This window comes from Solanum pennellii, chromosome 2 (assembly GCF_001406875.1).
Source record: "Solanum pennellii chromosome 2, SPENNV200".
NCBI classification, from domain to species: domain Eukaryota; kingdom Viridiplantae; phylum Streptophyta; class Magnoliopsida; order Solanales; family Solanaceae; genus Solanum; species Solanum pennellii.
In genome coordinates this window covers 31,552,821-31,568,770 of record NC_028638.1, presented here as the reverse complement: position 1 = coordinate 31,568,770, position 15,950 = coordinate 31,552,821, and the positions used below count along the sequence as shown (strand labels likewise).

General features: G+C 33.5%; 1 protein-coding gene and 1 pseudogene across 1 annotated transcript; both read right to left on the bottom strand.

The window, feature by feature from the left end:
• Positions 1-1,011, bottom strand: part of LOC107009888 — a 9,339-nt pseudogene extending 8,328 nt beyond the window's left edge.
• A 1,602-nt stretch (positions 1,012-2,613) lies between these two features.
• On the bottom strand, positions 2,614-7,819 carry LOC107009887 (putative B3 domain-containing protein At5g35780). The gene is made up of 3 exons (XM_015209196.1): positions 7,675-7,819; positions 7,464-7,521; positions 2,614-3,541 (listed from the first exon to the last, which is right to left on the bottom strand). The coding sequence occupies exons 1-3, from the start codon at positions 7,817-7,819 to the stop codon at positions 2,614-2,616; spliced, it is 1,131 nt and encodes a 376-aa protein (XP_015064682.1).
• Between the last annotated feature and the right edge of the window lie 8,131 nt (positions 7,820-15,950).

The following is a 15,950-nucleotide window of genomic DNA, read 5'->3' as shown; positions in this document are numbered from 1 at the left end:
TCATTTGCAAAGTGCAAATGAAAAGTCATTTCTCCCATATCGGCAAAAGAAATGGAAATTGTTGTCCTTATAGAAGGAAACACTTCCATTACTTCTTAAAGAGCTAAGAAGAAGATGCCCCCTCGCGCCGTCGTCGCTCGCTCGCTCGGCTTCGGCAAATGATGTGATTGATTGATAAATCTTTTTGGACAAAAATTTATTTAATCAGTTTTTGTTAAATCAAATAAATCTTGTTAAAAATTATGTCTTATAAATTTGCAGATAACGGTAACATTCCGAAAAGTTGTTACTCTTTTTGAAAAGTCGTTACTTTCCGAAAAGTCGTTATTTTTCCTAACAGACACAATTTTCCAAAAAGTTGTTATTTTTTCCAAAAGACACAACTTTCTGGATAAAATGGGTCTGAACAGATTTCACTGAACAGACATGTTCCTTGCTGAAAATGGCTATAAAAGGAAGTCAATTTTCGATTTTTAAAACACTGGAAAAAAAATTTCTTTCTCTGCATTTATTTTCTCTCAAATAAAAAATCAAAGTGTCGATCGACTGAGTCTGTGTGACTTGTTGCTGTTCTTAAGTTCGTTGAAGTTAAAGAAGTTTGAGGTACCGCTATTTCTTTAACAGGTTTAATCCGTTTTATCTTGGGAGAAATTAATCCATAACCTTGGGTACAGTGAGGGGATTAAATTTCTTAAGGACACATATTAGTTTCTGTGGACTCGGATTAATTCTTGTATTTTATATTTTTTCTGCTTTATCTTATTTCTGTTTCTGTTTATTAACCTTATAAATACAGGTTATTGTAAGATTAACAAAACTTTGCCGCGAAAATAAATTAATACTTTCTACTCGAGCTGCTATTGCTGATTTTCTAGTACAACCATTGTTTCCTTTATCCGTAACCAAAATGCAGAAGTTCTTCATTAAATGGAACTGTTGTGCTAGTATTGGGAGCTGAAATTTCTGAGTTACATCATACACCCCTTGCATTGAATGGAACTGTTTCCCCATTACTCAGTTCAAAAGAAGTAAAATCGAATGTCAATCATGGAAGGTGTTCGAAGAAATTCCAGAGAAGTAAGTAGATGCAAAGTTTCTTGATAGAAAAAACACCCAAGATGAGTGAGGAAATTGTATTGATCACAACTGGTGTGTGTCACATCCCAAACGAGAGCATTGTGTTGAGTCTTATAGCCTCAATCTACAAAATATCTCTTGACAAACTATGATAGCTCATCACCAATTATCAAGTAACAGCCGATCAACCAACTAACTAACTAATGAAATCTTCCATTTGATCCTATCAACTTGACTATGTTTACAAACACAATATTTTAACTTGCCTCTTTTTCTCTTTAATAGAGTAATATCATATGTTTGTTGAGTACATGATTCTGCATATGATATTTTTTATGCAAATCCGCACTTCAAAGGGAAAAAAAAGGTGTGTTGTGGCTTCTGTTTATACCACTTTAAGTAATTTTGGAACATTTAATAATCTTTGCAGAACGCTTGATGGAGCTCTTTAATGAATGAAAGCGTAAGATATTGTAGGTCAGAATGCATAATTACTTGTGTATCCGGAAACAAAATCCATTGAAGCTTTGCTACTCGACAGTGACGACATACATTAGTGTGTATCTGTTCCTCCACAGGTTCAGGCTGTGCAAAACTGCCTTGGTTGAGCAGTGAAAAGTGCAAACTGATACTATTAATTGCAATCTACTCTGTTTTTGGTAAAATATTATGTCTTTTCATTGCATTCTTTTTATTAACAAATTCTGCAGCTTAGTGAAAAGCCATTTTCATTGAATACAACGGAATATGATGTGGTGTTTTTACAGTGTAAGTAAGCTATTTGCTTATCTATTGTTCCTTAGTTCAACTCATATTATGAAAAGAATTATCAATGATCAGATCTCCATGATATCGTAAGCATGGTTGGTTTTCAATAAAAAAAAGATCAATATGATCTTATTTTTGTCAGAATACTACAACTATCTCTTATTTGATGTATTTGATGTTGATTCTATATGGAGGAACCATCTGAATGGGGAAGTGGTGAGCTCCCGCCTTATCTTGAAGAGGAAATTAATGACTAGTGTAGAAAGATCCGTTTACATTTTCTATGTGTCGAAATCAAATCACTAATGCTGTAAAAGGACAGTCATTTTTTATTTTATTCCATTTAAACCATGAAGTTATAGCACCATCACCAAGTCTTTGGGCCAATGGAAAGAAAGAGGTCGAGACAGTACCGAATCGAGCAAGTTATGCAACACAATCCTGTAAGGCAACTTAATAACACAATGCAGATACGGAGCACTGTGTTTATTGTTACCAGTACTGCAGCTGATGATAGCTGACATAGTTTAGAGTACTGTGTTAATGACTGAGAATATCCTCTCTAGTTAAGAGTAAAAAACAGAAAAAGTGAAGTAGCAACTAAAAGTAAAGCCAATAAAGAATCTTAGTGTAAAAAGTTATATTATATTCAAATAAACTAAAACGATATCGGTCAAAACAAACAAAGAAGTTTACTACGACACTAATCCTACACAAAAGTTGGCAAACTGTACTAAATAGTTACAAATGAAATCAACGTCTAAATTATTATCGAACCAAAACAAGAGCCAACCATGGAACCAAATCTTGGTTAAATGACCATAACTGCACTACCATTCCAGACTTGAGGATATTCCTTTCTACTACTTGCATCCAACCATTCAATAACACATAATTAGAGCTGTTACTCATGTCCCATTTTGCCAAATGAATTTTTGTTTTTTCAAGTGAAGGCTCAATCAAGTTGAACTGAATCTTGCTCTTTTTGTTAGACACAATATCTCTAGTCTCCAATACCATTTTCTGTTGTGGTGTCAAGAAATCCGTATTCTCCACTTGGTTGATGGGGATTGAAAGACGCATTTGCTTATAATTCAAGTCTGTATCATAAAGAACTTTCTGAATTACGAGTTTCACTTGAGAAATCTGAACACCCATTCCTGAAATCATCTCCTTCAACTCATCTGGCAAAACTGGAGGATCAATTATTGGTTTTATCTTTCTTCTCTTTCTCTTTCTGTCTTTCGCTTTACTCTGTTTTTCATCCAACACAGTTTGAGTCTTTTTCTCTCTATCTTCCAATTTACTCTGTTTTTCACCGAACAGAGTTTGAGTCTTGTTTTTCTCCATGGAAAGGTCTTCATCAACTGCTTCAATTGTTTTACGTTCAAAAGAGATTCGAATGTTGAGACCCTTTTTCTGTGACATAACAGTAGGACTAGGAGGAGGGTTCTTTCTTCTGAAAATTCTGCTTCTTTTAGCCCTCGGGAGAAGATAGTAGTAGTGATCAACAGAATGTTCACAGATAAACGGATTCTTTCTAAAAGCTTCATCTTTTTCAACATCTACACAATCAAAATCAGTAATGCAGGAATCCTCTTTCGACCCACCATCAACATCGTCTTCCATTAGTATTCCCATGGAGAAAAGAAGGAAAATTTTCAAGAGAGAGAGATTGTGATTAAGAAGGCAACAACTTTGATGAATGTAATTGACGAAGAATAATTGTTGAAAAAGGGTTTATATATTGAGGGTTTTAGAAAACAGGGGATTCTTGATTTGTTAACGTTGGGGAGTTCTTCATTTTCTTGGACGCGCTAAATTTACACGCTCATAAATAAGTTTCTAAATATGATTCACTTTAATCTTCCAAAATAATATATATGCTTATCTTCTTATACGTGACCGTTTTCCTTTTTAGGTAATGTAAGATTGAGTTATAAAATTGAAAAACATAGTTTTTGGAAAATTAGGAATAGTGAGTGCTTGTGAGTGTAAATTATATTTATTTAATTACATTGATTTGTTACTTAGAGAATATATTAATAATTTTACTTAATTCGTTATGTGCATTTGTCATAAGGGGTGCAAGTTACTTAAAATACAAAGACTGTATTCAAATTTGAGTTACATTACATGACTGATTAGTGTAATTAAGCATTGGAAGAATGAAAAACAGCTAACCATGACATCTCCACCAAAGTAAAAGGAGTTAATTATTTAGAGAAAGGTAATGACCTGGTTGGTTATTTTTTGGAAAGTGTTGTTAATTTATTGTTTTGCTCTTTCCGATCTTGATTCCGAGTTGTTTGAGTTTGAAAGTTAGTTTCATTTTTGTTAAAAATTGAGAATTTATTGTAATTTGAGTTTGAAAGGCTAAAGATGTTAAAAAGTGATTTTCGGTATCTTTTTGAAGTTTCAAGTGTTAAAATAAGATTCTATCGAATTCATTAGTCCTGAATGTAGAAATGGTCTAAGAGAGTAGTAGGTTTTCAGATTTGGAGTCTCTTTGAGGATTTGAGGCCCGAGTTAGAAAATTGTGGAAGTTTAGCCTTATGGTTGACTTTGGTCAATATAGGGGGTCCGAATGCTTGAATTGGAATTATGAGAGTTTCATTGGATTTGGGGGGATTATTTTAGTCCTAGGTGAGGGTTTGGTTGAATTTTCAGAGGTCCTAAACTTGTTGTGGCATTTTTAGGCGTTATGTTAGTTTCTTGTGACCTTCACGAGTTTCAGATCAACTTCAAGGAGACCTCAAATTCGTGTTTCGACGGTTCCATTGAATTTGAAACGTGGAGTATAATCCTTCCGCATATAAGATTTGTGTGTATGGAATTTCGAACGAATTTCGAGGGTCATCTCCATATTTTGGAGAGTTGACTGGTTTTCTCGAAGCTGGTGTGCTTCGCTTTCGCAAAGTGTGCCTTGTCGTGAAGTCGATTTTGAACAGATTTCTTGTGCTAAATATTTTGGGTAAGCTTTTGTGATTCTAAAACTTCATTTCCCTTTGATTATTTATAGATTTTAACATCAAAACTTAAATTTTGATTGACAAATGATAAGGTTTTCCAAGGACTTGAGTTCTTAACTAAAATGGTGATTGTGAACTGATTTTAAGTCCTTTTTCGAAATGGGATTTCACTAATGATTTTCAAATACCTTTAAGTAATATTTTCAAGTAAGAATTTTAGGATTCAAACCTCATTTTCGGAATTTATTTTTGAGTTGATTAACCCATTTTTCAAAGAGTGTGAATTGGGTATTGTTATTTCCGGAATCTTATTGTGAATTACTTGATTAAATTAGATTGTATGGCTTTGGATGTTGTTTGGAAGGAAAAGACATCGTTTTCCCTTGAATTTCATACCATAAATAGATTTTTCTTTTCCTAAAAAGAAAACATAAAGTCTCCATATTTGACTACTCCTTTTCTTGTAGGAAAAAATTTATGACTCTATAAAAAGAGACTCATTCCTTTTAACTTAATCAACCTTCACAATGTAGTCCTAGGGGCTTTGAGAGTTTTGATTAGGGGGAAGACTTGTAAGGACCGAAATAAATTAGGTATCGTGCGGAAGGTAACAAAACAAACCTCAAAAGACCAAAGTAAGAAGACAAATGATAAATATACCAAAAGACACAAAGATTTAACGTGGTTCGGTCAATCAACTCACATCCACAAAAGAGATGAGCAATCCACTACAAATATGAGAGTACAAAATATAGAGAGAAATAACCTCACTCAAGGTCGTGCTGAGTGATTCTTAATTTATTTAGGCACCAAGGTCAATTTTTTTGTGTGAAACGATTTTGGATATCAATTAAGGTCACTAGAATACCTAATTAATTACAAAGTTGAGTTGAAAACTTTCATAAGATTATACTTAGGTCAACTTCAAATGATCATATATCTCAACTCATAATGAATTAGAGGGCTTATGAGCAATCAGCTTAAAGGTCTATGAGTCCTCTTTCCAACGACCTAGCTTGTCTCAATCCGAGTTATGAGTAAACAACTACGACTGCTATACTAGATACACTCTAACATGGCAGAGCGATGACTCTCGTTACATAGTGAATACATATCTCACTGTCGCTGGAATAAAATTCCGACTTTCAACTCTTTTTATTTTTTTAAGGGTATTTTCATCCTTAAACCTTTAAAAAGTCATCTAAATTACCCTAAACGTGTAGAAAATCCGTTTTAATAATCCAAATGCTCTCATCACTCTTAAATTCCAATGCTTAAGAACTTCAAGAAACACTAAGGCTAGAGTTATCTTCCAAGATTTTCCTTCAAGTTTCTTCAAGAACATTGTTCTTCTATATATGTAAGGAAAATCATAGTGTTCAACTAGTTATTCCTCACGTTGACAGCAAAAAATTTAGTCATTAAGAGTTAAATCTAGGTTTATAAGATTTAAATTTCTAACCTCACTTAGAGAGGTGAACTCAATTATCATCGCGTTATAAAGTACTTTGAGTGTGAGTTCATACATATATATTTAAGTTTTTCTAAAATAAATAAATATAACACTAATATATTTGATCAACAGAGGAAGCATCAGTTCACGTAAATAGACGAAATCTTCCTTAGATACGCCCCTGTTGAAAGAGGGTCAATTTTTTTTATCTAGCACCACTCCCAGGCAGTCTACAACCTTTTGCAAACTTCAGCCTTACAATCACACGAATTTAACTAAGTATAGAATTATGTTACTTTGTTTATTCAGGCAACAATAATCATAACAACACAGCCAACATATGGCAACTCTTCCCAATATTTATTAATCTTAGAATCAATACAAGGAAGGCTTCACAAATTTTGTCTAAGGCTAGAAATCAATCTTCCCTGCCTTAGACGAAATTTCCACCTTTTAAAATTTCTGCACATAGCTGTTACATGCGACAGTTACAACCGACAGTTACAAGCGACACCTGTCCGACACTTGTCATCATAGGATTTAAACTAATGTTTCCAAAAACTATATTTCTAACAAATGGAATATAATTCAAATTACATCCTTATCCAAATGAAATAACAATATTCTAACAATTAGAATATTTCAGCCTACATTCCAACACTTACAATATTTCAGCCTGCTTCCAACATTTAGAATATTTCAGCTGTCCTCTAACACTTAGTTTTATTTTAGAAATCCATGTGAATGCCTTTGTTTTGCCATCATCAAGTCTTCACAGCCTTGAATTTTCAAGCCAACACATTGCCTTTCCGATGACTTCTGCCCACACGTAAGCCTTGCACGTTCAAGCTGCTTTGCCAACACCTAAGCACCTTGAACCTTTGTTAAAATGTTTTGCCGCTCATGCATGCCAAGACCAATGCCCAAGTCCTTGTCATGCCAGCACGTAGTTAGATCAAGTAGTTTACAGGTCTAACAGACCACCCGCACCACTTGAACTCGATGTGCTCATCGAGACTGTTTTAAGGTAGTCATCGATTTGAGCATCAAACTGCCATAAGTCCTTTGATTTCTCCCAAACTGCATCAGCTACACTCTTGCCTTTACAATAAATCAAGAATTCTATCTTTGTATTCTTCTTACTTGTGCCCAAAATCCTTTGATCAAGGATCTTCTCAATTTCAGCATCAAACTATGTAGGTACTGATGGAGGAGCCCTCTTTGACCTGTTCCTGTCAGGATCATCTGCATCTGCAAAGTAAGGTTTCAAGAAACTCACATGGAATGTGGGATGAATCCTTAGCCATTCTGGCACGTTTAATCTATATGCAACTTCGCCCACTCATTTCACCACTTCGAATAGACCATCATACTTAGGAATCAAACCCCGATGCCTAGTCTTACTTGCAATCTGTTTCCAGATTTGTGTAGTAAATTTCAACAACACTTTGTCACCCACATTAAACTCAATTGAGCGATGATGTTTATCAAGATACTTCTTCATGCGCCGCTGAGCCTTACGCAAGTTATCTTGTCCTTCAAACAACATTTCAAGTCTGTCCCTTGCAACCCTGTACGCTGCTAGACACTTTCCTTGATTTTAAGACTTAGCAACATCCAATGGCGTCATAGGCTATTTGCCTAAATCAATTTCAAAAGGTCTCATTTCTGTTGCAGACGACTTGTGCAGATTATAACAAAAGTGCGCATTGTCTAACAATGCAACCCAATTCTGTTGACTTGTTGTCACATAGTGCCTCAAGTATTCCTCTAATAGGTGATTAATCTTTTCCGTTTGTCCATCTGTTTGTGGATGATTTGTAGTAGAAAACTTCAATTCAGTTCCCATCATATTGAACAATTGTTGGGATCGAATTCACGCACACACACTAGATGAATGAAGAACACAAGAACTTTTTAGAGAAAGAGATGAGAGATCTAGAGAGAGAAAGAGAAAACCCAATATTTCGTGGTAACACCCCGTGAGTAAACTTCCACGGCGGTGGGGTATATTTATATTAATAAATCAGAGTATTTTTGGTTACAGAGAATAAATGGAGAATAAATAGTAAAGCCTAAAATTTAGTTATATATATTAATCAGGCTCCACAACCTAACAACAATGTTGTCCAAAACCTTCCTGTGAATCTTGTATCCCTATAACTCACAATGTTAGCCGGAACACCAAAGTATGTAACCACGTATTTATAGAATAAATCAGCAGCAATCTCAGATAAACAAAATTCAGGTGCAGCAATGAAAACAGAATATTTTGAAAACCTGTCTATTGCCACCATTATCGATGCTTTGTCGTCTACCTTAGGAAATCCAGAAATGAAATCCATACATACAGATAACCAAGGCCTTTCAGGAATAGGCAAAGGCTGCAGCAAACCTGCCTCCTTTTTACGTTCAGTCTTGTCTACTTGACAGACATGACAAGTCTTCACGTATCCTTCTATGTCATCTTCCATCTTTGGCCAGAAATAAATACGAGACAGTAGAGCCAACATTCTTTCGACATCCGGATGTCCAGCCCAAGCACAATCATGTGCTTCCTTCATCAAGTCTTTGCGCAGTCCACCCTGATTTGGTACGACGATTCTCCCCCCTTTAAAATAGAGTAGATCGTCCTCGATCCAATACCGTCTTGACCCATCCACTTAACATATAATGAGTCATTTGCAGCACACAACCTGATTCTATCTACGAAATTAGTCTCAAGTTTTGTAATTGAATATACTGCAGCAAATACCTCTTTTCGACTCAATGCATCAGCAACTTGGTTGTGTTTCCCCGGCTTGTGTTCCCACGTGAAATCATATTCTGCCAGAAATTCCTGCCATCTTGCTTGTTTTGGAATCAATTTCTTTCGTGTTTTGAAAAATGTATTGGCTACATTATCAGTTCGAATCACAAATCGAGTCCCTAAGAGATAGACTGTTCAAACCTGTAGACGGTGTACAACAACAACCATTTCCTTCTCATGTGTCGAATATCTTTGCTCAACATCATTCAATTTTTGACTTTTGAAGGCTACAGGATGACCTTCCTGTACTAACACGCCTCCAATAGCCTTATCAGACGCATCAGTATGTACTTCAAATGGCAACTCAAAATCAGGCAACTTTAATATGGGTTCAAATGCAATAACTTCCTTCAAATTTTGAAAAGATTCTTCACATCATACAGCCCATATCCATTTAACATCTTTCTTCAACAAGTTATTGAGAGCCGCTGCCCTTTTTGAATAACCCAAAATGAACTTTCTGTAATAGTTAGCCAACCCAAGAAACGACCGCAAATCCTTAACATGTTGTGGTGCTTGCCAGTCAACAATGGCCTACACTTTCTTAGGAGCCATTCGAACTTGGTTTTTACTAACAAGATGCCCTAAAAAATTTATTTCTTGTTGAGCAAATTCATACTTTTCCATTTTAACATAAAGTGTATATTTCCTCAACTGAGACAGCATCATACTTAGTTGATTGACATGTTCATCCAATTCGACTATAGATGACAATATCATCAAGATAGATGACTACAAAATCATCAAGATAGTCAAACAACACATTGTTCATTAAGTTGAAAAAGGTAGCCGGGGCATTGGTTAGCCCAAATAGCATTACAAGGAATTCATAAAAATCATATCTAGTTACACATGTTGTCTTAGTTTCATCACCTTCTGCTATTCTAACCTTCCAGTAGCCTGCCCTAAGATCAAGTTTCGTGAACCAGCATGCTTTGCTCAACCTGTCCATTAAATCTTGTACCAACAAAACCGTATACTTATTCTTCACAATTGCCTTGTTCAGCGCCATGTAATCTACACACATTCACACTGCCCCATCCTGTTTCTTTTGGAACAAAACAGAAGCACCGTAGGGAGCCTTAGATGGTTGAATCAGACCAGCATCTAACAATTTATTTAACTGTTTCCGCAATTCAGCCAATTCCTTATGAGCCATACAATAAGGAGCCTGTGTAGGAGCAATCTTACCTGGCAGCAACTCAATTTTATGATCAATATCCCTCCTTGGCGGCAAAGTCTTTGGCAATTTAGGCGGCATTATTTCAACAAAATTTTTCAACAATTCGACCACATAATAAGGCACCTCTACTGTTACATCAGGTTTTGATTCGACTAAAGCAACAAGTATAGTTCCATTCCCTTCTTCATCCCTTTGTCAGTTGACATAGCAGACAACATCATTCCCCTATACTTCTTCGTTGCAACATTACTAACTTTCCCAAAAGGATAAACACCCTTCACAAACCCAGCATTATCCTCCTTCATAATCATTATCTAATATAAATGTGAAAAAGGAACACACTGGATTTTTCTTAGTATCATCTCAAGATCTTCTAACGGCATCACCATCAAGTTGTGTTTTCCTACCCAATTTCCAGTCGACATAGACACTCCATAAGTCTTGCCCACAATGGCTTGTGCCTTAGCATTCACTGTTTTGACGTAAGAGGGCCTTCTAGTCAACTTAAGCCCCAATTTTGCAGCACTGTTAACATCAATAAATGTATGAGTAGCCCCCGTATCAACCATAGCCATCACACATTTTTCTTTTATCTTCATTTCAAAATGAATCAATGAAGCATGTGGATTTGAAGTCTTAGAATTCCCTTCAACATTATTAACCAATGTAATATGATTGAAAGATAAATCTAACAGATTGGCCATAGCAGCCACGACTTGCTCTCATTCTTCATCCTGATTCACCTTTCCGGCAAGCAAAGCATTCACTCTTTCCCTGTTTGGACAACACTTAGCCAAATGAGGACCACCACAAGTCCAACAGCCTTTCGAATTGCCATCCTTGTTCTTTGACTTGTTTTCTTTGTTTCCTTCTTTCATTGGCGCTTTCTCTTTATCATTAGCATAGTCTTTACGATTCTTTATTTTCCAGTCCCCTTTTTTCTCACCTTTTTTCTTGAATTTCGAAGTAGAAGGGACATCAATAGTCGGTCGAGTCGTCCTAAAATTTGCTAATGAATCAGCAACAGCAATTGCCCCTGGCAAATCCTTGACATTCTACCTTTGAAGTTCTTTTTGAGCCCAGCCTTGTATATCCAAAATGAAGTTATGTAATTTATCCTCATCAGACATATTTTGAATGTCTAACATCACAGAGGTAAATTCTTTAATGTATTAGCTCACCGAACCCGTCTGCCTTAATCTCTTCAACTTGTCCCTTTCAAGCCAAGGGTGTTGCTAGGAAGAAATTGGTCATGCATTTCTTTTATCAGTTTATCCACATATCAATTCTGGGTCATCTAGAACATACATCATCTGCATTTCGAGTTCTCCACAAAAGTTTAGCATCACCTGTCAAATACATTGTGGTAATGTTTAACTTGTCAGTTTCAGGCACCCTTTTTCAGGCACCCTTTCAGTAGTAAAGTACTGTTCCATATCCTAGATGAAGTTTTCCAATTCTTTAGCACTCCTTGCACCACCAAAGGATTTAGGTTCCAAAATTTTAACCTTAGACAATTCCCCACGATTTGAACTTAACACTGCCACAGCACGACACAACACAACGATCTCTGCACGAACATTTTTGTTATCTTTATGCGGTGACTCCAATTGCGCCTTCGTAGCCTCACGAAAATTCAAAGTTTCTGCCATATGTTCATCAACAAGTCCTTGGAATACACCAACATCGCCTCGAATTTTGTCAGCGTCCTGTATCAAATTAACAATCTGCATCAGAAGATCAACCAGCGTTGGATCTTCCATTACCTCATCAGTAATACCAACAAAGGCTTCAACCTTGCGCACTATTTCCCGAAGTTCTGCATTCGTCACCATCGTTAAGCCACAGTTTGATACCAATTGAAAGAGGGTTGATTTTCTTTTATCTAGCACCACTCCCAAGCAGTCTTCAACTCTTTGCAAACTTCAGCCTTACACTTAGAATTTAACTAAGTATAGAATTATGTTACTGAGTTTATTCAGGAAACAATAATCATAACAACATAGCCAACATACGGGAACTCTTCCCAACCTTTATTAATCTCAGAATCAATACGAGGAAGGCTTCACAAATTTTGTCTAAGGCCAGAAATCAATCTCCCCTGTCTTAGACGAAATTTCCACCTTTTAAAATTTCTGCACATGGCTGTTACATGCGACAGTTACAAATGGCAGTTACAAGCGACACCTGTCCGTCACTTGTCATCACATGATTTAAATTAATGTTTCCAACAGCTATATTTCTAACAGATTAAATATAATTCAAATGACATCCTTATCCAAACGAAATAACAATATTCTAACAATTAGAATTTTCAGCCAACATTCTAACACTTGAAATATTTCAGCCTCCTTCCAACACTTAAAATATTTCAATTGTCCTCCAACACTTAGTTTTATTTCAGCAATCCATGTGAATGTGTTTGTCTTGTTGCCATCAAGTCTTCACAGCCTTGACTTGTCAAGCCAACACATTGTCTTTCCGATGACTTCTGCCCACACATTAGCCTTGCACGTTCAAGCTGCTTTGCCAACACCTAAGCACCTTGAACCTTTGTTGCAATATTTTGCCCTCATGCATGCCAAGATCAATGTCCAAGTCCTTGTCATGTCTGCATGTAGTTAGATCAAGTAGTTTACGAGACTAACACCTGTCCACAGTGTCATATTAACAATATTGAGTCCAGGATAGCTCTCAAAGGACAACATAAGATGTGATAGGGGTTGGGAGATAGGGGCATTTTGTTTAGTATGCTTAAATAAGAATGACTACATTTAAAAGTAATTTGATTTTTTAAAAAAAAATTAAATTTATTGTTAGTGATATATTAATTTTATTTATTCATTATTTTAATTTATTTTTATTTTTTACTTGTCACTTTTAACATATAAAAAAAATAAAAAAAAAGTTTCTATTCCCTCAACGATAATTTACTTATTCCATAAATTATTTCTCAAGCCTTAAGACTTAAGCTTGAGCAACCGAAATATCAAATACGGGGAGATTGAGGATCAACTGAAACACTCAAAGATGCATATTTGGGAATTTGATGATGAAGATTTGACAAGATTTCACTTTCCTCCTCATATTTGGAAAAATTTAGGTTAATTATACCAAAAAAAAAACTACGTTACTTAAACGAATATTATGATAAAAATTTATGTTAATCATTATTTTTTAAGAAGACGAAAAATTTAAATTTCGAAAATTAAAAATAGATGGGGAAAATATTCTCACTGTTATAAAATGTTAGACATATTATAAGATTACAAATAACAATTTTTTTTCAAAAAAATTGTATCCCATTAAATAATGTTACCTTACCTAAATGAAAGCGATGAAGTATAAAAAGATAAGCATATTATTTTGAAAGATTTCAATTGAAAGTGAATGATGTTGCGATTGAAAGATATAAACTCAAAAATAAAAAAATGTGGAAAAACCCTTCAAATTGAAGGTAACAATCACGTGATCGCCTAGATTCAAATTGCTTCACTATAACAATAATAGGGCTATAAATATTTTTCTAAATGACTACACAAAAATTGTCAAATACAAAGAAGCAAAAACGACACTAACAAAGATAAATAGAAAGAAACACACAAATCCAGTTATCTTTCAGAACCTGAAATTAGATCCTGCTGACCTCCAAATCTTATCTCCTCCATTGAAATCAAACACGAAGATATAGGAACACTCAGTAAAAATTTAAGCCTCATACAACAGTCAGCACATCGAAAAACATGTTGTGAAATATATATATATATATATATATATATATAATTTAGCATGGAATACACGTGCAACGCACGTGCCCAGGACTAGTGCATAAATAAGAATGACAAATTTCTATATTTATAAATAATTTAATTTTAAAATTTAAAATTTTTTCTTAGTTATATATTCATTTTATTAAATTTTATTTGTCCACTTTAAAAATGTATTTTTTTACTTGTCATCTTTAACATATCGTATCATATATTATTATAAGTGAGAAGCTTCTAACTTAAAAGTTGAATTACCATTTTGCCCTTATTTTATTCGTAAATTAAATTAAATATTAATATATAATTAATTTAATATTAAATAATCATATTTAAATACATGCATCTAGACACTATTTAAATACTAAGTAATAATTATATTATATTATACTAAATACTAAAAATAAGGTGTAAAGTCAAACTTTGAAAGACAAATATTTCATAGAAAATTGTCAGGAATTGCTTTTTTTTTTTAATAAAAATTCTCTATTCTTTCTCTATAATTAGTGTGGTTAAATGGATAAATTTGTTATCCTTTCTTTATAATTAGTGTAATTAAATGTATTGAATTATTAGTAAAAACAATCAACCTTTTCTCTCTCCCATGTCACTTCTGAAAATTAACTTAAACAACTCTTCACCTTTTCATCTTATCCTATAATCTTTAGCTATATATGTGTATCATGAAAAAGTAATTATTCTTTATCACTTGCCTCTTGTTGATGTGAATCATTAGGCAATTTTTATGGTTTTTTTTGTTTTAAATATTAATATTTGTTTGATCCAAATTAGAGTGATATTTTAAAACATAGTTTTATCTTTACTATTTTAGATGGGTTTTTTTGGTTACGGGAGAAGGTATCATCAAGAACTCTACTCCTTATGTATTTCTTTTTTTACTATATATATTGTTATAATTAAAGTCTTAAGAAGGATATAAATGTTGTATTTGTTCTTATCTGTTTAATTTTTTTGTATTATTTACCGATTTATACTTCTTTATTTAATCTACTATGAAATTATGAATGTTATAAGTCTACTTTTATTAGTGCTGAAATTATTTATTTATGACTTTTATATTCGTTTTTAAATGTACTTTTATACTTTTTTTTTCTTTTATCCTTTCCTTACTAATATAGTTTCTTTAAATAGATACATATTGGTGTACTTAGAGCGTAATGAGAGTTTATTAAGGATAAATCATATAGATATATTCATATTATTTGATGCTATACTAATATTATTATTTTTCCATATTTTTTGCTTGATGGTCAATGTAGTATTCGATTATTATGAATTTTATTTAATGAATAAAATATAAATTGGTAAAACTAATAATTTTTATTTTCAACATTTTCTATATAATAATTCAACTATAGACAAACGTGCAACGCGCGTTCCAGGAAATAGTTATATTATATGTGGGAAGAACTCAAAATTCAAAGTTGAGTAACCATTTTACTCTACAAGTAAAGAAAAAAGTTGTAAAACATCTAATAAGTTAATATTAAGTAAATCATATCATATTGTTATTATTATATCTAATAAATTGAACATTAAATAGTAATCATATTAAAAATTTTCTTATTATTAAAAATAATAAAAAATAATAAAAGTGGGTAAGAGTATTTTTACTCTTTATAAATATAAACTAAAAAATTATAAATATAGTGTGACACATCATTAATTCATTTATACCCAAAAACTTTTCTCATCATAATTATCATTAAAAACTAATTACCGCTCTAGATCTTTTTGCTTCAACTTCATTCTATTTATTTTTTTAAAAAAAATTTTCTGACCGTACAATTCCAATTTTACTCTAATTTAGTTTAGAAGATCTATATATAACTATATAGTTGGGAAATGAAAATGATGATTTCACACATCCAAAGCTCAACATCTATATATGTTTTTTTTTTTT